A 25,314-nucleotide genomic window follows, 5' to 3' on the forward strand; every position below is an offset into this window, starting at 1 on the left:
TGCTGAGATGCTGCTAGTATCAAATACACAGTATTTCAAACTCAGCACAAAAAACAGAATGTAAAATTTCTCATTAATAATTTTTAATATTGTTTATAAGTTAAAATGATTGACTATATTGGATTAAATAAATTATTAATCTTTTAAAATTTTTTAAAATGTTCTATTAGAAAAATTAAAATCACATATCCAGCTTGGCCATGCTACTGTAAACCAGGGATTGGTAAACTATGGACAATGGGCAAACTCTAGCCCAAGTCTGTTTCTGTACCGCTGGTGAGCTAGGAGTGGTTTTCACATTTTTAAATGGCTGGAAAAAGAATCAAAAGAATAATGTGTGACACATGAAAGTTAATGAATTTCAAATTTGTGTCCAAAAAAAGAGTTTTATTGGAAGACACAGCTTATAACCATTGCTTCTCCCCCTGTATAAGCTCTGCAAAGGCTCATACTTTTTCTCTTTTGTTCAGTGAATTATTGCTGGCACCTAGGACAGTGTCTGGCACATATTAGGTGCTCTATAAATACGTTATTACATTAAAAAAAAACCTAGATTTCAGGGATTGTGTAGGAAGCACATTATTTAAATAAAGAATGTGAATTACCCACTACTACAATTTGCTGTCTCCGTTTCTAAGCCAGAAGAGCCTAGGTTAAGCAAGATCCCCAAGCAAGGCCACACATACACATAATACAGTGGCCTGGGATCCCACCGATCCTGGAGACACACACAGGCACTGCTGCAATGACAAGAGAAGCACAGGGCTTAAAAATAAAATACCTTAATTTATTTATTAATCCCATGATTATTATTATTATTATTGCTGTTATTATTTTACCCCTTTTACAGGGGAGAGGTAAAGCTGTCCCAATTATCAAAAAATTCAAATCTTCTTTTCTTTGGTGGACTGGCTGTCAGTGTGCTTTCATCCATGGTGTCCTCTGTGTCCTGGGAACTACTTCCTGGGTCAAAGGACTCTGCTGCCTCAAGGAGCTCCGCATCACTTCCGTCTTCCTCAAAGGACTTCTGGAATAAGTCATAGATCTTCTTCTGCTTTGGGTCCTTCATTAGAGAAAGAAAAGAAAAGATAAAAGGAAGAACTCAGGCTCCATCACTGACTCTCCTCCACGGTGGCTGGCAGGAGAACAGGAAGGTGAGAGATCGCACATTTTAAGTTATCAGGGAGCTACATGCTGGTGAGTGCAGGTCATCTCAGCAAACTATCACTAAAGCAGCCTTGCTGCTTTAGTGTCTGACATCTTATCTTCTCTGTAGTTCACTGGGTTAGTAAGAAAAAAAGAGAAATGGTTGTGAAAGCAACAACAAAGCTGTTCGTATGCTATTAATTTATGCTGGAAATGTTTTCTCCCTTATAACTTTCCAAATCAGTATTTCAATACTGAACTAGCTCCCAAGATCTCACTTCCTCCAAAGCCCTTCTCTACTGCAGGGTCAGTTAACTGTAATTCGACTCCCAAAGCATGTGTTCAGCTACCACTTTTGCCTAATTGTCACCAACTGCAGCTATCCATTGTGACAATGGTGCAGTGCTAAACCCAAGCCCAGAGGTTATAACCACAACACAGGATGGGCTCACCATCACCCCTGTGCTGATCTCTCCTAGGTCTTAATTCCCAGCCCTGATCATTTTTCAATCCAGAGGTACATTTTCAATTTTCCACTGACATTCCAGTTTCATAAAACTAAACTTATTTAAAATCAAACCATTTCTCATCTTACTCCTATACCCCAAACCAGCTTCTCTTCCCATAAGCCTGGTTTTGACAGTCTATGAACATTCTTGCAGCCTCCCTGCTTGCAATCACCAGGCACCCTGAGTCCTTAGTTCATGTGAGTTTGTTCCTCCCATCTGTTCCTTTTTCTACTTCCAGGCACCCTCTTTACTAGGGCCACACACTTTGTACCATGTGGATTTGTGGTAGCTCTACTGCACTTCCTGCCGCAGGCTTCCTTCCATCTCAATCAGCCACCGGTCTTTGCCAGGCTGATTCCCAATCCCCCAACCCCATCCTTTAATAAGAGTTTCTTTGTCAGGTCATTGGGCTCCCCTGTGTCTACCTCATCAAGTTTACACTTGCTTTCCTGGCTTTTCAGGCTTTTATAATTAGGTCTCAACCTAACTGGCCACAATTCCATCACTATTGCTTAGCAGAATCCCTCCACATTGGTGAAGTTCCTTGAAAACTGATCATGGGAGCATGTCAAGTAAGAACTCCAGATTATTCAGTTAACCTACACCCCACATATCCTAGCCTTTCAGGATCCCAGCCTTCTAGAAGTGATGTTAAAGATCAAGGCTGACCCCCCAAACACTGCACATGTCTTCCTCTAGGACACCCTCATCAGTCTGTTTTTCAACAACTGCCAGTCAAGGAAATGCCGTCCTGCAGGGCAGCCTGTTCTGAGGAGACATAGCTGTTAATGTGCAATTATGAGGGCAATAGTATATGCTAACTTGGAGCATGTATCATTAACTGGAAGCAAGTTCCAAGATCAGATTAATATTTCATTTCCCTTCTCAGAAAGCTATCTTAGTGAGACATAACCTCTTCTGCTTTTGTTTTCTACATAGGAAGCAACATTTTTGTGTTCTAGTAGTTAATAAAATTTTTAGCCCTATCTTAATAAAAAAACAAATTGGTATAGGTATTAATCAAAATATTAATAAATCTCACTTATATTATCTTGCACTTGTATTTTAGACAGAAATTGTTAACTAACTCACAGTAACTGAAGGAAAGGCCAGGATGAATAAATGAGTTCAAGTGAGAATCCTTTAAAAATAAGGCTCTTTCTTTTCAAAAGTCATTAGGCTCTGTTAACATATTTACATTCAACTGAATTGGAAAGGTCTTTAAAAAGCTTAAAAATATGGTTGTCTTAAAATTGGCTTATTAACTGTTTATGTCTAAAAGGTAATTTATCCTCTGCATTTAAAAAGATGATCTGAGTCTTATTTATCCCAATAATCACATTAAAAAGAAAGGATTTATTTGCTAAGTAAATGTAAAATGAACAATCAATCTCATTGTCAGCTACAAGACTTTGTTGGTTTAACTCAGCTTGTGATACTCAGCAACTCCATGGAAGGAGAAGGCACCTCAGTTTCTTGATGAGCTACACTGGACAGCTGCCTTTCGGCATGAGGCTCAGACCTCGTCCAGACTCCCGTCAGAAACAATCCACCCACAATTCTCCACACTCCGGGAGGTAGTTGTCGCCTTCGTTGCCAAGCACCTGAGCTGGTGAAGGAAGACAAGCCTCGTAAGTCTCTGCGTTTCACTGACACAGAGGAAAGAGGCCGTGGATACGACGGGGCCTGAATGCTGAGGCCAGGGCAGATACGGTGGGCCCAGGGCACGTGAGCCTTCCTCTCAGCACCTCCGACAAGGCCCGCCTGGTCATGGAGGGATGCTTGGCAGCCTCTTACACTCCTTTGTAATGAGGGGCTGATGTCACAGGAGGGCTGGGCCAAGTCGGGAAGCCTGCTCCCTTGGGGCTTCACATGCCCTGCAAATCTGTGCAGGTCCTTTTGCCCTGCCTGGTCTCAGTTTACCCCTCTATAAAATAGAGAGACACTGAGAATAAAATGAAACGACAGAGGGGAAAATACGCTATCTAAACCCAGTACCCTATTTGAAATACTCCCCCTTCTGTGCTGGGGACATGTTCCTGTGGTGGCCCTGCCGTGTGGTGGTTGCTATGTACTTTTCACAACAACTCAACAGTTGCCACAGGGAGTTTTCTGTCAGTTCCTAACGGCCTGATGGAAGAGGCAGCATTCAGCATCCATGAGGGAATGTCAGAAGCTGTGGGAGTTGGTGCCCTCGTCTCCCCATGAAGGGACGCACACGTGGACCTGAGTGACTGCAGGCCTGTCGTTTACAGCTCCAGGGCTGAGGGAGGTCCCAGGAGTGACTCACGCCCTCCCACTCAGGACCCAAGGGCTTGGCAGGCAGCTTAACGCCTCCCCCTGCTCCAGGGGCGAGGTGCCATTGCTGGTGTTACCTTGTAGAGGTAATCAGTGGCTTCTGTTATTTCTGAGAAATTGGTCTCAGAAAGCCCGGCTTCCCCCAGAACTTTAATCTTCTCTTGAATCAGGGGCCTGTTGGGAGAAATGAGCTGCAATGAATACGACCTGCACAGAACCAGCAGACTGATGAAAATGAGGCCACCCTCCATGTTCTTATGGGACTGCAACTTGTTTACTGTTTCACATCTTTGTTCTCTCAAGGCACAAACACCCATCCTGAAATACCTGCCCCCTCCCAACTGTAAAGCAACCTCCAATTTAGGCCTAAGAATATCATCAGGTTCAAACTTTGAATCTGGTGATGTTATGAGCTGCCCAATTAACAAATCCACTAAACAAACAGAGGGAGGTAGGGGTGACCCACATATATTGCAAAGGTGAGACTCCTTGGTCATAAGGTAGGAAACAGAGACAAGTAGTGGAAACTCATGAGGTGATGAAGAAACTTACTATCAGGAAGGGGGAAATGGGATTGCAAAGGAGCATTTACTGACACAAATCCCTGTGGCTGAAAAGTGACCCAGCTCTGCTGATGAAGCACTACATGGTGCAGGGTAAGACACTTTCTCCCTGTGGTCCAGCAGCAGCACTGTGAGGTGTGGCACACCACACCAATGCACATTACAAGGAAGCTGTCACCCTGTCCTAAAAAGTGCCTTCACAGCTGGGAGCAGAGTGTTTTACAAACTAAACTCCATCTTCATGTTACCAGTCCGTTCCTCACCCTGTCTCAGACCAGTGGGAAAGGAGCCACATCTCCTTATTCCTCCTGTGCCCTGCAAGCCACCAGTGAACGCTAGTGAAGGAGGCCAGATATGGTCATGATGACAGTGAGAGGGCATTACTGAGTCTTCTATGTGGATCCCTGAAGCCCTCAGCAAAAGCAGAAGCACTTAGGGAGCAAAGAAAACACATCATCGGTGGCCACCCTTGCTCAACTCCAATGCCAGGCCACCCAGCCAAGCCATACCAAAGGTAGTCGTCAGCCGTGCCTCTCGCCACGAGGTAGTGAATGCCCACGGAGCTTGTCTGTCCTATGCGGTGCACCCGGTCCTCAGCCTGGATCAGCACCTGCGTGCCAAAGGATCAGAACTGCTCGACAAGGCCTGCTGCAGTTGCAGCCACCATGACAGGCAGACTCTGGCCCGAGCCCCACTGCAACCCTCCCTCCTTAAAGCATTGACTGTCTCTTAGACCTACAAATGACAGAGAATCAAACAAAACTCTGACTGAGGGAATAGAATCTCAGGCGGGAGGTCTGTGGCTGGCCTTTGAGTGTCGGGCACTGTGCTGGGCACTGGAAAAGGACAGCGAGCCCAGGCTCCGCTCCTGGTGTGCAGGGAGGACCAATGAGGGTCCGTGAAGTCAAAACAGTCACCTTCTGAATAACTAAAATGATCACATCCAAGGTAGACGCGCACTGTATAATCAGGGGCAGGGTGGTGTCTTTATACAGTGGCAAGCCCTAAAGTCATGAGCATCGTTTCTATTGTAGAATGGTCACTGATGCATGGCCAACGACAGCCACACTGTATGAGAACAACCAGTGGGGAAACACGTTCTTTCTGCAGCTTAGTAGAAAATTTTATGAGTTCAAGCAAATGTCTTCTATCTGCTGTCACAGCCCTCAGTTGGTCAGGTAAGGCCAGCGGGCACAAAGGTGATGCTCGGGGAACACCTACTGCTGTCACTCTGTGGGAGGCCCGGTTGGCATCCAGCTCAGGATGACGGGCACTACACAGGGCACAGGCTGGAAAGCCCAGGGCCTTGGCTGGCACCTGGTGCTCCACCTGCTCCTCTTAAGGCATCGCTGTGCAGTCCTGGCTCATGACTTTAGCTCTCTGTGTTTCAATTTCCTCCTATCAGAGATGAAGCCTAAGATTCCTTCTGGCCCTCTAAAGCTTCAATCTTCCCATTAATAAAATGAAGTCGAAAGTCCTACAGGTTGCCGTGAAGACCTAGAAACTAGCCAATAGATGTGCAGTGCTTAAAAGAAGTGAAAACTGACATATGGAAAATATAATGAATGGAAGAAAATGAAACCATGTCTCTCTGCCAACACTCGCTCCCTCCTGCCTCCAGCCATGAACATGTCCAGGGGAGTCCAAGTCTCTGGTGTCCCTTACCCCTGGGTTCCAAAACAGCTCGGCAAACACCACCAGGTCAGCAGAGGAGAAGGTGAGGCCCATGTTGGCGGCAGTGATGGACAGCACCGCTACGGCGTGCCTCTCGGACAGCTGGAACTGCTGGCACAGGTCTTCCCGGTCCGCGGAGGGGGTGGAGCCATCGATGCGGATGTGCTGCACGTGCTACGGGAAAAGGGAGGGAACCAAGGTGGGCTGCAACAGCGCCAGGGGCTTCCGAGCAAGCTGCACCCAGCGCGGCTCCGAGTGCAGAACCAGGCTGCAACCCAGCCCACTGCCTTCAGAACCTGTCTTTTCTTTCTTATTAAACTGAAATTTGTATTGAGATAGTTGTATATGCTCACATGCCATTGTAAAAAATAATACAAAGAGATCCCTTATACACTCTGCACAGTTTCCCCGATGGTAACATTTTACAAAACTATAGTTTAATACCACAACCTGGATATTGACTTTGATACAAGCCACTGATCTTCAGCTTTCTCATTTTACTTGTGTGTGTGTGTTCTACACAATTTTATCCCCTGTGTATATTTTCATGTATTCACCTCCATAGTCAATTTACTGAACAGCTCCCACATCACCAGGATCCTGTAGCAGTCCTTTCATAATCACACTCACCTCCCTCCCCTCCCCCCAGGCCCAAGCCTAGGCAGCCACTAATCTGTCCAGGATTTCTAAATTGTTTCAAGTATGGTATATAAATGTTCTATAAAATCTATAATGTATAACTTTTTGGAATGGGCTTGTTCACTCAGCATCATTCTCTTGAGATCCATCCAAACTGTTTCCCGTTTCAGTGGCTCACGGCTTTGCATTGCTGAGAAACTGCATGGTATGGATGCAGCACAGCTTAACCATCCATCTGCTGAAAGACAGCTGGGTTGATTCCAATTTGGGGCTACTACAAATAATGCTGCTATGAACATTTGTGTACATGTTTTTGTTTGAGCTTAAGTTTTCATTTCTCTGAGGCAAATGCCCAGGAGTCAATTGCTGGGTTATATGGTAACTGCATGCTTACTTTAGCTATTTTCTTTTAAGGGGAATTTATTTATTTTTGCTAATCATAAAGGTAAATATTATAAGAAAACTAAAAATTTTAATAATCTAACCAATCTATTTTTCCTGTCACTCTTTTCTCAGTGTGTATATCTTTTAAATAAAAAAGTTGTATATCCTTTTTTCTCACAATAAACACTGTAAATAAATGAAGTTATTAAAAACTTTTCTAAAACATCCTTTTTAATGGTTCTATAATATTTCATTATGTGGCAATAGTATAATTTAACCATTCTATTTCTGCAGATTCAAGGAGTTTCAAATTTTCCCTATAAAGGATGAGTTGGCAAATGTTCATCAATAGGCAAATGGATTTAAAAAAACCCTTATAGTACATCCAGTCAATGGGATGTCACTCAGCTCTAAAAAGGAGCAAACTATCAATATACACACAACAACATGGAAGACTGAAAAAAAAAAAAAGAGTGCATAACATACTGAATGATTCTATATTTATCTAAAACTCTAAGAAATGCAAACTAGTCCACAGCAAAAGGTTGCCTGGAGACGGGAGAGCATGAAGGGGCAGCAGGGACACAAGGAAGCTCTAGGAGCTGATGGATATGTTCACTACCTTGATTCTTAACAAACTGTTCACTTTATGTACAGTTTATTATATGGCAATTATACCTCAGTAATGCTATAAAAATAAAAAAAATTTTAAAGGATGAGAACATTTGGTTATTTCCTTAGACTAGATTCAAAATCAAAGTACTATGGCAAAAGGAAAAAACTAAATTAAGGCTGCTGTTATTGCCAAATTGCTTTCCAATTTGGAAATCGCATGTCCATCTAAGCGCACTTTTATCAACAGTGAGCAGTACACATTCTTGAAACCTCTGCTGATTTGATGGGGTAAAAAAAATTCTTATTCATTTCTCACTTATTTGATTACAAGTGGAATTGAATCTTTTCATATTTTTTAGTTGGCTATCAGTGTTACTTCTTTGATGAACTAACTATCTGTTCATATACTTTTTCCATTTTTTTTCTACTGGGAGTTAGTATCACCTTTACAGGTAAAGGCTATTATTTGCATGTCATATAGGTTGCTAACAGTCTCTCTGGCTTATTTCCTTATATTAATATACCTGTCGTTTTCCAAATGTTCCTTTATTTTATTTTAAAAAATATCTTAAAATTTTTCTGATTATAAAGATAATACTACTCATTGCAAAAGTACAGAAAGACTAAAAAGATAATGAAGACCACTTAGAGATGATCATCATTAATGTTTTGGTGTATATTAGTTAGGCTTTTTTTCTATGCATGACAATTTTAAAAAATTATTCTGTGAATAGCTTTTTAACAATATATCATGGACATCTTCTCATACTAATATATACTAACCAGATACCAATAGCTTCAATTTTAGAGCTTCCTCAGATTCTTAAAGGGTCCAATGAGCTCCAAAGTTAAGAACCACTGATTCACATTATTATTTTTTATGGCTAAATAAACTACAATTTATTTAATGGTACATCTGCTGATGCACATTTAGGTTTCTAATCACTGAGTATTATAAACAACATGACTAATATTCATGTACATAAATCTTTCTGCACTAGTCTGAATATTTCCTTAGGACAAATTCCTAGAAGTGAAGTATAGAAAAGTGAGTGCATACATTAAGTTACTGGCAAATTGTCCTGCAAAAAGATACCAAATATACAAAAAAACCATGACTTTACCACTTGGTAAGTGTGTGACAGAATGAATCAAAATTTTAAGCAATTTCTTTGCTTTTATGCCTAGAAAGTCATTTCCCATCCAGTGATCAGCTGTATTTTCTTCTAGTACTTTATGGTTGCAAAGATCTTTGATTCACCTGGAACTTAATATACTAAACAGTGAGGTAAAGTTTCACTTAAATCCTCCCTCTTTCCCAGTTACTTAGCCAATTACTCAAACTTTATCTGTTGAAGAAATTAAGCCTGATTTGTGTTGCTTCTTTGATCACTTATTTGTTTTTCATTCACAGTAAAAAGCTATCCATTCTATTCCACTCCTCTGGCCACCAGTTTTAGGACCAGCATGACTGAGTTTTAATTTCTGGTGCTTTATATTAGATTTTAATATCTGGAGGAACAAGTCTTCCAATATAGCTCTTCTTTCTCAAACAGCTTATTTTTTGAGATATCCTTTGGAATAATGGCATAAAGTTCCCTTAAAATCCAACTGGGGTTTTTATTAGAACTGAATTAAACCTACAAATTAATTTGGGAAGGACTGGCATTTTTGTATTATACTTTTTGGCCTTTTCACAGAGAAGCATGGCACAAGTCTCTCCAATTCTTCATTAATTTCTATACTCTTCTCGGTGAGATTATTGGGTACTCTGTATTTTTTGTTGCTGTGAACTTGATCTTTCCCCCATTACTTTTATTAATTGGTTATGGCTAGTACATAAAAAAGGCAATTTATTGTAGTATATTAATTTGGGATCCAGGTACCCTACTAAACTCATGCATTCTAATAGTTTTCTAATTAATTGTCCTAGGTTTCTTGAAAATAAAGATAGCTCTGGTTTTCCCCCAGGGATTTCAGCTTTTAATTTTATTGGCTGGCTTCCTGCATCATTTTGTAAGCAAAAATCAAGCCTATGCAGATTAAAGATCCACCTCTAAAATTTTCAGACAAAAAATCATACAAGGCCAAGTGCAGTGGCTCATGCCTGTAATCCTAGTGCTTTGGGAGGCTGAGGCAGGAGGATTGCTTGAGTCCTGGAGTTTGAGGTTGCAGTGAGCTACGATCACACCACTGCACTCTAGCCCTGACAACAGAGTGAGACTTTGTCTCACAAAAAAAAAAAAAAGAAAAAAAAGAAGGAGAAAAATCTTCTTGACCTCAGGTAGGGAAAGATTTCTTAAATCAGTCACAAAAAGCACAAACCATACAGGAAAATACAGATAAACTTGAAATATAATTAAAAATTAAAGTAAAAATTTAAAACCTGTTTGGTAGAAACAAAGTGAAAAGATAGAAGCATACTGATAAAAGATTAATATCCAGAAATTGATAAAGAAATTTTTCTAAATAAGAAAAAGACAATCCAACAGAAAAACAGGTCAAAGGATACACAGAGAATATTCACAGAAGAGAGCTACAGTGGTCAATAAACACATAAAAGAATACATATTTTACTGGTAGTCAGAGAAAGCAAATTAAAGCGAGAATAAGATGAAATTTCATTTCATTGGATAGGCAAAAGTAAAAAGTCTGATAATAACGTATTGATGAGCACTTAAAACAGCAGGAGTTCTTATATGCTGCTGGTGGGACTATAAACATGAATAACCACCTTGGAGAGCAATTTGAAAATACCTAGAAAAGCTGAAGATGAGCCTATTCAATGACTGTGCAAGATCACACCTGCACATAACTGGACACACCAGGCACATACACAAAACATGCAGAAATACTGAGACACAAATATATACACATATACAAAAATATGAACACTAATAGCAAAAGCTGTAAATAAAACACAGTGTCCTTCAGCAGGAGAATGGACAAACACAGTTATCCAATGAGATACGATTCAGCAGAGTGAATGAACTACAAATGAAACGCTGGATGGAGAAGTCTCAAAAACAATGTTGAGCGAAAAAGTAAACTGCACGATGCTTACACTATGCTACCATTTATTGAAGTTAGACAAAAGGCAATTTATGGTTTTAAATTTAACCAAAAATGAAAAGGGAGTGAAAATATGATGTGTTTAGTTTTAATGAACATCCTTGGAAATCCTTCTAGATATTTTTCACTCAATTTCATGAGCGCCAGAAAACACTGTACTGAAGTCTGCACACTGCCATGTGCAATTAATAAAGGCGCTTTGGCAGTAATGAGGAATAAAAGGAAGGAAAAGCAGAGGGCACTCATACAAACACTTGTCTCCACACAAGAGAACAATTTGGCTATCTCCTCTCTTGCCAATTTTGTAATTAATTGTGCAGAATAATGGAAGAGCCACTGGGAGATGTCCCTAAAGCAAGACTCCTGGGACATCTGTTTAGAGCATGAAGTTAAAATGACACAGCTGGGGAAATATTTTGACCCCACTGTGGTTCTACAAGTAAGAACTCTTCTTCAGAAAGTCTTCAGCAATATTTCCAGAAACCATCACTTCGCTTTGCTTAGATCTGACCCAAGCCTACTCAGAACAACTGGCCTCTAACAACAAAAGCACCCTGTGTTGAATTTCAAAGGGAGCTTACCTTTCTCTCAAGCTCTTTAGTAATTGCATCCAGAACCACCTTATGGTGTGCAAACACTAGAAACTTTTCTCTTCCACTTTCTAGTAGGTCCAGGATATATTCGCTGCAATTGAAAAAGACAACAAAATAGATTAAAGATATACTCATCCAGCTGAGGTCAATTACTTAAAAATGACCACATCTGTAGCAAACTCATTTAGGGCACCTGCCCTCGCCCCCCTTCCCTCACATCAGGTCGTGCGACTAGAACATGCCACGGCAGGAGCTGTGGGGAAGCCCTCTGCTGCCAGGCGAGGAGAGAGTAGTTCCATACTTTTTAGTCATCTCACATACACAAACAAATCAAAGTATTCTTATGTTTTATGTGTCTCTGGTATGTTACTGAAACATTCTCATTATCTGGGATCACAGAAGATAATTAACAGTTTTCACTTTAGCGGCTAGTATCACTATAATGTATTTTCAATACAACTGAAGTGTCTCCTGTAGATGTGAACACACCTACGGAGGTTAAGGGATTCTTCACAGTACACAGATTTCTAAAAGCTCAACACTGAGAAGTAAGTGATTACACTGAAGAGACATTCAGGAAGCTCTCCAGCTCCCGCCCACTGTAGACTTCAAACGGCAGGGCCAGCGAACCGTTCAGTCAGTGCTAACCCAATTCCTTTCCAAGGCAGAGGAACATGGAGAGGGAAGCATCTCGTTTGCTTGGTCTCCCTTTAATTTACTTCTTCTCCATCCACTGTGTTTTTCCTTAACTTCCCACAGCGTATCTTTAGCCCTGGCCTTAAAGGTAGGCAGCCACCCCCAGGGAGCTGTGGGGTGGGGTGGGGAGTCCCACCTGACCTGCCGGATTAGTACCCTGCAGAGGGTGCACAATCCCAAAGAAGCAGTAAACTGAAACAGGCAAGTGCTGGACACAGGGTAGGGGAAGTGAGCTCCCTGGCTCTGCCTGAGGCCACCCCCAGACATGGGTGTGTCTGGGCAGAGAGCAGACTCTGCCTTTTTTTTTTTCTTTTGAGACAAGAGTCTAGCTCTCTTGCTAGGGCTAGAGAGCCTTCCTTAAAGAGGACAAATCTCAGGTCGGGGAAAGGTTAACCCGACTGTCCTCTAAACATCTAAGAATCATTTTCAAACAACACTGTGACTAACCACGGTACCAGATTTGAGTTCAATTTGTGAATTGCTGATACTAATAGAATTGACTTTAATTATTTCGAGAGACATAAAATTTGCCATGATATAAGCAAAAAAGTTTATTGCCATGGCATCAAAAAGTCACAAGGCTACAAAATCAACTTGGTGGTCTCATTAAAGCCACTGGCCCCCATTTTCCTCAGGTCTCTTCCCCTCTACATCTCAGACACAGCTTTGCTGCTCTACACCCTTCTATAAGGCCCTAAGTTCCCAGGCTGGAAATATGTGCCTACCACAATAACCTTGCCTTTTATGTTAAAAGATGCCCATTAAAATAAAAACAAACAACAGCAAAAAGAGGAAGAAAAATAACAAGCAGAGGAAAGGGGTTTTTAAGATTTACAATCTAATTTCCACTTACTGGCTGTGTGACTCTGAGGTCCAGAGATTTACTCAGTTGTCTACATTTTTAAAATGGAGCCAGTATGACTTATATGATCTCACAAGGATGCTTGTAAATGCGAAATGAGTTAACAGACGTAAAAACTGTTTGGAAACTATAAAGCACTATACAATTTATCATAGAATTTTGAAAAAGTATCTATGAGGTACGACCAAAGCTTATTTATGAGGTGGTAAAATGGTTAGTTTTAAAATTTCTAAGGGAAATGGATGGTTCTGGGCCAACACCCGATGAGAGGCACCCCACAGACCCTGAATTTTGTAAGGAGCGAGGGAAGGAACGAACGCACACCCTCGCCATCTGTCCTTAGCAGCACATGAGAAATGGGTCGGGGGCTGGGGAGCAATTCAGGTTCATTTCTGAAAGAGAAGTTTCCAGGCCATAAAAACCACATCTGGAGTTCATCAGTCCCGTAACAGTACCATAAATGAAAAGGGCAGTGCCCAGGGGTGAAGGAGAGCCGGCCGGTATTCAGCAGTCTTTTTATGGGGCATCGTAGATTTGAGTGATGCCGGGAACCCTGTCTCCCCACAGTGCAGGGTATGGAGGGGAGGTCAGTGGGCCGAGCGAAGGGGTGGGGCGGGCTGTGTTTTTTAACTTAGCCCCAGATCTCAGTCCCCACAGCCAGCCTGGCTCCGCTCAGCCCACACGGAATCCATTTTCATTGTAATTCCATCACTTGGACTGTTATCCTGCCAGAATCTCACATGAATGTTAAACAATAAAGAATTAGGCAAACTGCACATCATTAGAATTGCCTCAAGTTTCTACCACAATGATATCTGAACATGAGTGAGTTTTTCTTTAAGAAAGGCAAACAATTGAAATTTTTAAAAGTCAATGAATAATTCTAAGAATAGAAATCATTGCTATACCTTTAGTTTATTAGGTGGAGAGAACTAAGTGTGACAATGTCTACTTGCTCGCATCTTTTGAACAAACTTTGACATTTGCCTTTTTATTTTTTAACTAAAATTTTTTTTTTATTACTTTTTAAAATTTTGTTTGTTTTTTTTGAGATAGGGTCTCACTCTATCACCCGGGCTAGAGTGTAGTTAGTGGCTCATCACAGCTCACTGTAACCTCAAACTCCTCGGCTCAAATGATTCTTCTGCCTCAGCCTCCCCAGTAGCTGTGACTATAGGCATGTGTCACCACACCTGGCTAATTTTTTTTTATTTTTGGTAGAGACAGGCTCTTGGTCTTGCTCAGGCTGGTCTTGAACTCCTGACCTCAAGTAATCCTCCTGCCTCAACCTCTGAGAGTGCTAAGATTACAGGCGTGAACCATCGCCTCCAGCCAAATTTGATATTTGTCTTTTAGGTAAATAAAGGATGAAACCTCATGTCTTTGGGGAAGTCCAGAGTGACCCCACAAGGCAGCTTCTCCCTTTAATTTTCTTCCTAAAGGCAAATTACCACAGTTGTAACAAGAGGAAAACTCTCCTTTTAGTGTTAGTGACAACCCCACCCCCACCTTTTAAGTAGCAGCAGCTCCAGCCTACTTGGGGGAGGACAGGATCTCTTAGGAGCCCAAGCACATCCTGGCAGTGGCTCTAGTTACAGGATAACTTATGCCTTGTGGGTAACGAGCCCACAGTGCCCTAAACTTTATTTTCAAGGCAGCTATAATTCTAATCTCCGATCACTTCTTAGAGAGCAGTAAAACCATTCTGGCAGACTAAAGTAATAATTATTTTTTTGGTTTTTTCCCAAAGAGAGAGAGAGAGACAGACAGAAAGATAACGACACTTAGTGACCACTTACATGACAGATGGGATTTTAGCTTCAGCTGTTCTGTTGAAGAAGAGAATGAGGGCTTCTTTCTGCTCCTGTTTCTGTTGAAAGAGAAGTTGCAAGTTTAAAGTCCCCCCACTCTGAAATAGGCTGACCGAATTATCGCTACTATGAGCTTTACAAATCTAACTACCAATCGCCAGAGTCAGGAGACCCTGGCACTGACGGTGACTTATCCTTCTGCTTTGGCCAAGTCCTAGGAACTGCCTGGTCTCTGCTTTTGTCCTCAGAGACAGAATTACAGCTCCTCTGTCACTCTCCAAGAACTGTTGTAAGGATCCAACAGGCAAGCAACACAAAAGCTCTTTGGTAAAGCATTTTAGGTAGGGCTTCACCATACACAGCAAACCCACGTGACCCACTGAAATGCTGCCTTGGCTAGGCACACCTATTTACTTCAGGCTGGTGATGACGTACATGTGACATCTGCCCAGCTTGCTTTCTGCCTCCCCCTTTTCTTCCCCAAGTTGTGTCTGTACCCGACTGACCAAATTTACCTCTTCCCAAGACTTACTGAATCAATTCCAACTAACCCCAACTAGTCTATCCTAGTATCATTTCAAAACCATTATTCATGATTTTGGTCTGTCTCCCACGTAAGGTAATTAACTTCTCAGAAGAAGAAACAATGTTTTCTTTAAGGTTTGCATCTAAATTATTCCTAATAAAGAATGCTAACACAGGAAGTGCTCAAATAGTTTCATACTGGTATGAGATAACACACTATTGCTCTGGCCTCCCAGAGGTGATACTCTTACCCTCATTGGTAGGATAGTGCTATGGTCTAAATGTTTGTATCTCCCCAAGATTCATATGTTGAAACTTAATCTTCATACAGCGGTGTTGGGAAATGGGGCATCTGGGAGGTGCATAGGTCATGAGGGAAGAGCTCTCATGAGTGGGATTATTGTCCTTATAAAAGAGGCCTGAGAGAGCTTGTTTGTTCCTTCTGCCACGAGACAATGCAGTGAGAAGACGCCACCTTTGAAGCAGAGACTAGGCCCTCACCACACACTGAATCTGCTGGCACCTTGACCTTGGATTTTCCAGCCTTCAGAACTGTGAGCAATAAATTTCTCGTGTTTATAAATTATCCAATCTAAGGTGAATGGACTTAGATTGAATGGACTGAGACAGGCGGCCATCTCCTTCCACCATCAAGCATGGGTTTATAGCTGCACCCGTCTTCTCGTGCCTGGGCTCTGTGAGACCAGTGACTGACAGGACAGCTGCCTCACAGAACAAAGAAGTGGTTCATCAGCAATACTACCCACGGCCCTGGACTTGTTCTTCCTGGGTTCTCAATAACTCAGGAAAGCAGCCACACCCAGACTGTACTTAAAATTACTGACACGATGGATGGTAGAAAAAGCTGCCTGGTCCAAACAGCTCTTGGCTTTAAACAGTGTCTTTCCTCTAGGACTTCCCAGGAAAGAAGAAAAATACCCAGGACCACAGGAAGCGGTGAGGGCACTGACTGGACAGTAGATCCCATTGGTATCTTACATGTGTCGTGGCAGCAGCAGCCACCAACCTTCCTACTTTGTGACAGGCTCTGGACACACATAACAACTCTTCACCTCTGGCAAATGAGCTCACAGACTTCATGAGTCCACTCATGGACCTCTAGGGGTCCCCAGCAGCAGGTTAGACCCTCTAACACAATGTGGTCCCTAGCAGAGTACGGTGACCTCATGCACAGAGTGTGCATGTCATTTGGGATGTACGCCAGCCGGCCTCAGTCTGTGAATTTACACCCTCGTCCTTCAGAGCCTGTCCACTCCCCCTACCCACACTCACTCCACGCTTCCTAAGAAAGCAAAGGGCAAAACAGATGGAGACACGATGGGAAGCACTTTCAGAAACCTTGCCCCAAGAGTCAGCACCTAGAGCTGAGGAGGGTGTAAAGAAACAAGCACCTTTATCACACACGGTTGGTGGGAGGGTACACTGGGCCAACGCTTTTGGGGATGACATGGCAATATGGACCAAACACCTATAAAATATGCCCATATCCTACATCCCAGCAACTTACTCCTGAAAATTTACTCTCGTGATATAATCAGATGTGCACAAATTCGTATGTTAGCTACTTTTATAGTATAGTATTACTCACAATAGTGAGCAATTGAAAATATCTTCAAGGTCCAACTAAAAATGATTGGCAAAATTATAGTCATGTGAGAAAACACTATGCAGTCTTTACTATCTTTTAAGAGAACCTTTAACAACATGGAAACATCTTCATGAGACAGTTTTGTAAGCTGTTTTCCTCCTATTTGATGTATGTTTGTATGATCCCAATTCTGCTTTTAAAATATATATTATTGCTTATTATACAAATAATACATATTTATATATGTATTTATATACAGATATATTTTAAAGCAAAATATATATAACTATAGAAAAATACCCAAGTGATATATGCCAAAATTATGTAACATAAAACATGATTCTTTTTTATAGTAAAGTAATAAAAATAACAACACACTCATATAATATTAATACTTATTATGGGCCAGGCAGTGTTCTAAGAATTGTATCTGCATTAACTCACTGAAAAATCAACATTGCTGAGGAAGGTACTACTATCCTCATTGTTAAAGATGAGGAAACTGAGGCAAAAAAGTCAAGTGACCTTTCCTGTCACGCTGCTACTAAATGGCAGAAGCAGAATTTGCAGCACGTGTGTCAGCTCTGAGGCCCTAAATCTGGGCAGAGAGTGAGAATTACATGCACCTAATATAAAGCATCATGCCTGGCATGTAGCATGTGTTCAATAAATATTACTTATTATAAGTACTTTTATTTTTCAAATTTTATATAGTAGACATCTATTATATTTTTAATGTGGGAAGACTCAATAGTTAAAAAAAAAAAAAACTCCCTCAAACTGTGTAGACATAATACTATCCATTAATGATCTCACTTTTTTCAGCCAGGAAATTTTAAATAACCTGCCTTCTTTGTTCCTGCCTAGACTCTTATTAAATTAGATCCACTGGAGTTTTTGCATTTTTCTATGTTGGAAATTTGAATGGATTGTCAAGTGGCAAGGGGAACTAATATCGTCACCAGGAAATCTGCATGGACTTGTTCCATTTTTCTGCTCCTGGTCTTGCTGCTGAAAAAATGGCTTTAGACAAAAGATGATTACAGTCTGCTTTCCTCAGCCTCTGAAGCGATGTCTATTATTTCAGCTGCAAAATAAAAAAAGCTTTCATTATATGTTATATTTTATAAATTGGCTGCTTCACCAATTTTTTATAAAGCTTTTTAAAAAATGTCTTCCCCTAGATGGAAAGGTGTGAAGGAACAAAGAAAAGAATGAATTCTTTACAGAAAGGTCAGAACTACTTGGCTGGAGCCAAGTGGTGCAAAACCGCAGGGAAACTTGGGGCTAAAAAGTAACTGTAAAAACTAGGGGTGGGGGCTTTCTGTAGATTCCTTATTTGACTAAAACCATCCCTATTTTAACTCTTTCAGTGCAGGATCTCATGGCCAGGCCGGTTTGGAAGGGATGTCTACAGGCTCCAGTGCAGCCCCCAGGTAATGCTGACTCCTCGTCCTGAATTAAGTTAGAACGATGATCCTGATCAGATCCTTGGCTTAGAGACGCACCAAATCAGTGACTTTCGATGTAGAAAGGTTGTGATAGTCCAAAAAGCACAACACACACAAATTCATTCTCTACTTGAATTTTCCATTACATTAAAACACAAAAGGGCATCAAGTTCTCAAGGACTTATCTCATGATCGAAAAGAATGTGGTATCTGGCTTCAGTGTCATACTGAAGGTAGTCTGTACCAACTCCATTTCTGTCTTTCAGGGATAAATGCTTAATTTTCCTGACTCAAGGAAGCAGATAGCAACTCTCAAGTGCTGGAGACTGAGAAGAGCTCTGTGCTCTTTCTCAGCTGGATCCTTGAGGAAGTACACTGCAATTGAGGCTTCACTGTCATAATCTGCAAAACAGAGTTAAGACTCTGGGGCGTTTACGAAGCAAAGATGATAATCACACAACAGGTAGGACTCTGGGCAACTGGCATTATCCTTATGTACTTTTCTAGCACCAAAAGGGAGTTGTGGCTCCGTTTTCTTGATAAGAAAATATTAAAATATCCCAAAGAATTTAAGGAAAGTTATAAAACATCCAACATTCCTAATTCCCATGGCTCATCCTAGTCAATTTCTTATCATCACCAATAAATTAAGAAATCAACTTCTAGGTTGAATCTGAAATCACCTTTGAAGAGAGCTGCTCATCTAACTTGAAGAACTACTCAAGTTGGTAGAACCTTAAGAAGTATTTTTAGTTTAAAACATACTTTCAGACTTTGCTGCACTAAGTGCAAAATCCTCACTGCTTCTATTTCTTTGTTTCTCTTTTTGGCCGTATTATATAATTCAAAGTCAATGTGACTTCTCTCCTCAATACAATTGCCCAATAATTGCTTTTTCAGTTGTCTACATTAGCTGTTCTCAAACTGGTTCAGGAGGTAGACCAGTATAGGCCAGAAAGTTCTCTGGGGAATCCCATGAAACGCTAATAGATTTACTTCCATCTCGAACACACAAGGAACAACATCTCTAGCAAAAAATATAACATGATATAAATATTCAGATCTTTCATCTAAAAATACTGCATGTCTGTTTTCCATTAATATTTGCTATACATGTTCACTGGTTTTCTTGTCTGATGGAGTTCACTAGTAGATAAAAGTCAGCAGACATTAAAGGTTCCACTAATTAAATTTTATCTGTAGAAATCAGAAAAAGACCAAGATTGGTTTCAGCGAAAAAGCTCCCTGGTTCTGCTCATGGTTCCACTGACATATAATTTAAGATGCTGGTCTATATGTCCATATCAGTGTTGCTGAACTTTGTTTCAAAACGCAACAGCAAAGAGATTATGCCTGCTCATTTCTCCCAGACCATCCAGATTATCATATGTAATATAGCATAATACAGCTTAACAATTTGCCAGTGCATTCTCTATCCTACCTGTTTGTTAAAAGTTTTCAGCTAATTTTGCTCGTCACAAGGTAAAATAACACTAAAAACATCATGCATTCTGCCTTTTGTCATTCTTATTTATTTTGTAATCTCTCAGAAGGCTGAGATCTCATCTATATCTAAGTTTCTTTATATGGGGTCATATCAAGCCCAGATAATGCTTTATGATAATGTCAAAAAATATCAACAATCACTGTTATTTTCTTGACAATGAAAATTACAAGGTTTTATCCAAAGAGGATAGAAATGGAGCTGTTACAGATTACTTTATGGCACTTAGCACAGGACGACACTAAAGAAAGGAATGAAATATTATAATAAAAGTGTTTTGAAAAGAAAAAACTACCATAATGGAAAGAACCCTAAAATATGAGGCTTGGTTCTAGCCACAGCTCTGCCATAGAGCAGCCATGAGACCCTGGGCAAACCGCAATCTCTGTGAGCCTCAGTTTCTCTTTCTGTAAAAGGAGAATGCCAACTTCCTGCCAGGCATAAACGGCTGTGATAGGGATTTAAAAGGTTAAGAGTTTGAAAACTCTTATTTTGTTGTATGTGTTCGCTTGTTATTTTAACTAATGCAAATGATGTGGTATGGTCAGAGGGTTAACATATATATTAGATACATGCAGGACTAATTTTCAAACAACTGTTCGTTCCTACACTGAGACATTCTCAAAATACACTGAACATAATTTCAACTTTCTTTGAGATCAGAATAATATCACCATCCTGCTGCTGCTGTGTTTACCTTTACGACCATCCATCAACAGTGATACACACAAGCATAAAACTGCAAATTACTAAGAGATTTTCAAAACAGATTAGGTGGGCAGGCTCAGGAGTCAGATGGGCTCACTGTTTTTGCCCAGGGAATTGGGAAAAGGTTACAGGAAGGTGAGTTGAAAGAACTCTGGGTCATTTCCGCAGGGCCCCTCCAGGGAAGGGATGCTTAAACAAGTCTGCTTCCAAATTCCCGCCTCCAGCCCCAGACTCACAGTTTTGAACTTGGTGGTCATTTCCTTGGCTGCAGCATCCAGGGCAGCTCTGGCCCTGGCACTGATCTGCCCTGGGGCGACCATCACCATCTTGCGCTGCTTGGCAGGCAGCTGGGAAAGGACGTCGGCCTTGAGGCGCCGCAGCATGATGGCCTCCTCCAGCAGCAGCTTCAGCTCTCCCAGGTTGGAGGAGCCCGAGTAATCCCACCCCCAAGTCATCTGCGGAGAAGGGGACACAGACCCATGAGACTCCTCACAGGCCGCTTCCAACAGGGCCGTGAGCTCCGGGCAGGTTTCTCTTCTCACAACCACCAGGGCTCAGCTCAGAGAACTTCAAGTGACTTTACAGGGACAAATAAACCCCAAATTAGACAAATGAGAAACAGAAAGGAAAACAGAAAAAAAAGTCAGGAATGAGATGAACAAAAAACACATATTGTAGCATTCTACAACTCTATACTAACCTTTCCAGCAGCGAATGCAAAAAGTCAAGTGACTGGGTGTCCATTTTGTTAAAAAACAAAAAACTCAGCTTGTCAGACTATTCCTGTACACTAAGCACAGAAAAAAATCTTCCCCAGGGCGTCCACTGCACAATGTAATAAATATGGCCAATAACATCTTTATTTGATGAGATTTACAGGGACTTAAAAAAACTGCTGTTCCTCAGTATGGACAACACCAACACAACCAAGTACAATGCAGTAAAAGCCACTGCAATGTTGCTGTTGATGGTGGTGGGGTTGGCAGGAGGGGCCCACAACACAGGCTCTGCCAGTCTGGCTGAGTCCCTGGGCAGTCCTTCATAAACACGGGTCCTCGCTTAGTAGCTTGTGGGAGGCCGAGGCAGGATAGGGTTAAAAACCATATCCTTAAAAAAAAAAACAAAAAAACCATATCCTTTACCAACAATCTCACTGGACTCAACAGGACTGATTTCTAGAGTCCTATAGAAAATCAGGGAGTCAGTGTCTGCAACCTTGTATCTTCGGGGGCTCATCTGCTCTCCTGCCTTACCCTCCGCTGGGCAGTGAGCTCCCTGAGGGTAGGGGCTGGGCTTATCCTTTTCAGAGGTCCAAGGAGCCCAGCATAATCGTGGGGACAGGGCACGTGTCCCATAAACCTCCGCTAAATTGAGAAGCGGAAGAGACGGTCAAAGGTGGAGAAATAAAATAATCAAAAGCTGTTTCTTCTTTTAAAAAAATACTCTAAAATTAACAGAAAGTTCTCAACAAATGACTTTAGATAGCTATGGGGTCACAAATGAGCTCAGCATGAGGTGCTCTCTTCGGTCCCTCCTCTTAATGCCTGAAGCTGGCAAGAAAAGAAAAAAAAGCAGCCCTGGTCTACGGGCTGCCTTAAATAAAAACCATGCTGGGAACAAGTAGATCATAATTAATCTGGATATTGCTATGGCTTAAATGTGTTCCCCAAATTTCAAATGTTGTAAACTTAATCCCCAAATTCATGTGTTGATTGAAGGTGGGGTCTTTGGGAGGCAATTAGGATTGGATAAGGTCATGAGGGTGGGGCCCCTATGACGGGACTGGTGGCTTTATATGCTCTTGTCCTCTTGCCATATGATGCTTTCTGCCATGTTTTGAAGCAGCAAGGCCCTCGCCAGAAGCCAGGCAGATGCTGATGCCATGCTCTTGGACTTCCCACCCTCCAGAACCATGAGCTAAATACACCTCTATTTTCAATAAATTACCCAGGCTGTGGTATTCAGTTACAGCAACAGAAAATGGACTAAGACAACTATCAAACCCCTAAGTTCTAACATTGTCAGCTCTTAATCTTGCAGGTTAAAACTCAGTAATACCAAAGATTTTAAACTGGACTTTGAAACAATCACAATCCAACAAGCTTTTATTGAGAACTTACCACGTACCAGGCACTGGGCTAGGCGGAAGGAAAGATGTGAAGAGAAAAAAGGCAATGGTTTATGTGTGATTTATTTGGGGTGGGAGGGCAGTGAGAAGGAAGGAAAAACAGAATTCAAGAATGTGCCTCAGTTTCTGATGTGAGAGATGACTAGGAGACAGTGGTCTCAGACTGGGAACACAGGAAGGGCCAGCACAGGGAGCAAAGGCAAGGAATTTGTCTTCAGCCCCTTCCTTTGCTACCTGAACATTATTACCCCATGGACTCAGACAGTCAAGGAAGAGAAGATCCTTTTCAGAAAGTGGATTGTTTGCAAATAGGACAGAGGTCCAAATCACACACATGAAGAGTTTTGAGGAACCATGAAAACTATGTACGATCAATCTAATCTGGATTGATCCACCGGGAAAGTGAATTACAGATTTGATTAAAGTATATGGCTTATAAATACACTCAATAATTGAGAAATTTCCTGCCTCAATAAAAATGGTTTGCAATTAACTTTGCTAAGCATTACAATTTACATTATACTTTTTTAATGTTAAGCAGGTATTTTAAAAATATTTGAAAATTTTTTTAAAGTCTTTTAAAAATAAGGCAGACAATCTTATGTACAGCATAAACTTGCATAGCAAGGCTTTTCCCGCATAGATGGCCTGCAGAGTAAGCCGCAGCCTTTTCTCCAAAGTGTCGGTATATTGTGACTTGACCACAAAACAAGAATCTCCAAGGTCTGAATCCACATGGATTTAGAAACTGAGGTTTGGAGTGCAATGCATTTGTGCTTATAGGGCTTCCCCAGACAGGTCTGGAGAGTTAAAGCTGTGCAGATTGTAGGTCCAGAGGCACCTGCTCTATTGGCACCACATTCATAAAAATAATTTGTGGGTTAGAGGCTTCTGGCCTCCTGACCAGGCACAAGTCACTATAACGAGTCAACGTTTAAGGGCAAGGGCTCGCTGAGGAGAGCCCTCCCAAGGCAGCCTGGGATCATGCTCCCACTACCTGTTCAGAGGCTCTCCTTTGTCTCTTTTGCACAGAAAGGATTTATTTTTTATTTTTATTTCATATTCCTCCCATGCAGAGTCCCTGACCTACCTCATCTACTTTCTTCCCTCTGCCTAGGGCCGCAGCCTCACCTCCAGCTTGCCTCGCTGCCACCACCTTCTCTCAGGCCAGTATCTGACATGGACTTTTCTTCTAAGGCCCCAGCACTGTGCGTCGTGGGGGAGCTATCACCTTGGGTAAGAGCAGTTGGCTCTCAAAGCTCCACGCACCTACACACCAGCCGCTGGCCCCGTCACTGAAAAACACTCACCTAGAATCACCACAACCATTAAAACTAAGAGGGACCATTTTCTTCTCACCCTTGAGGATACTCCAAGGTCACACTTAGGGGCACAGAAGAGCTAAAATCTTGGGCCAGTTTCCTGGCCAGTGCTCTTCTGATCACACCATGACCAGAGAGAAGGAGGAGAAAGGTAAGTGTCAAAATTGGGGTGAGGGACTGGTGGGCTAGGGAGGGAAGAAAGAGTAAATACCCGCTTGGCATCACAGTAGCGAAGTCCAAAGGTATGAAACTGAGGGAAGAAAGTTGGCTTGACTGCAATGATCTGTGTGTAGAGCTCTGCGGGCCGGGACATGGCTGGTGTGCCCGACAGTAGGATCACCCTCTTGGCAACCTAGAAGACAAACAGCCAAAGGTGTTCTGAACACAGGGAGGAAGGATCATATACGGAATGTTCAAAATGCCCCAGTGAGGGAGGAGGTGGATGCCTCCAGAGAGGAAGACCATGTGTGCTGAGAGAACCTAATGGCGTTACCAACGCAAGCAGTTAGATGGCATCTCCTTTCCTTTAAGTCCGTCCTGGCTGCCGTCACAGCCCTCCTCTGCTGAGCTCTATCCTAGCACTTAACACATTACACTGAATTGTATCTTTTCTGTCTCCCTCACTAAAACAAAAGCTTCTTGACATCAAGGACTGGGTGGTATTCACCTTTATTTTCTGTAGCACAGTGCCTAGCACAAAGGAATCAATAAATGTTCACTATATGCTGAAAAGAATTCAGAAGGCAGCTAGTCCGTGTCCTAGGAGCATGGAGTAAAACCGAAGAGTTCAGCATTCGGATAGGAGGAGGGGGAAGAGCAACAGGTCTGCACTTCCTCCAGAATGGATTCCTGACATCCAAGTTGAACTTACTGGATGTCATTACTGGATAACGACACACACATAGGACCGGCCTTTTCCCATTCCCATAGGTATCAGGGAATGCCTATGTATATGCTCCATTTGATTTCTGTAAAGGACAAATAAGGATTTCAGTAATTCAGCTTCACAACGCTTCGGGTCTAGAGATCCCTGACTTAGGCTCATTTTGCAGTTAATAAGGACTTCAAAAGGTAGGAACTGGATCCATTTTCTCTAAACTCATCCCAGGTCTGCAGCAGCCTGCTCAGCAGTGGCTAAGATGGGAATAAATAGCTGGCCAATTCCAAGGACAAACTCCAGGTTCCTCACCACCCTACCCTGACGC

General features: G+C 41.9%; 1 protein-coding gene across 3 annotated transcripts in view; it reads right to left on the reverse strand.

Moving 5' to 3' along the window:
* Positions 1–766: 766 nt before the first annotated feature.
* SMARCAL1 (SWI/SNF related, matrix associated, actin dependent regulator of chromatin, subfamily a like 1) overlaps positions 767–25,314 on the reverse strand; it is a 52,043-nt gene continuing 27,495 nt past the window's right edge. For all 3 annotated transcript variants that reach the window (XM_045559038.1, XM_045559036.1, XM_045559037.1), the window contains exons 11-18: positions 24,321–24,461; positions 20,896–21,114; positions 14,851–14,921; positions 11,482–11,584; positions 6,182–6,364; positions 5,026–5,126; positions 4,031–4,127; positions 767–1,063 (exon numbers count right to left, since the gene is read on the reverse strand). In XM_045559038.1, coding sequence (XP_045414994.1) covers positions 845–1,063; positions 4,031–4,127; positions 5,026–5,126; positions 6,182–6,364; positions 11,482–11,584; positions 14,851–14,921; positions 20,896–21,114; positions 24,321–24,461 — 1,134 coding nt within the window. In that variant the 3' untranslated portion in view covers positions 767–844. The remainder of the gene's footprint in view (positions 1,064–4,030; positions 4,128–5,025; positions 5,127–6,181; positions 6,365–11,481; positions 11,585–14,850; positions 14,922–20,895; positions 21,115–24,320; positions 24,462–25,314) is intronic.

This window comes from Lemur catta, chromosome 8 (assembly GCF_020740605.2).
Source record: "Lemur catta isolate mLemCat1 chromosome 8, mLemCat1.pri, whole genome shotgun sequence".
Taxonomy (NCBI): Eukaryota; Metazoa; Chordata; class Mammalia; order Primates; family Lemuridae; genus Lemur; species Lemur catta.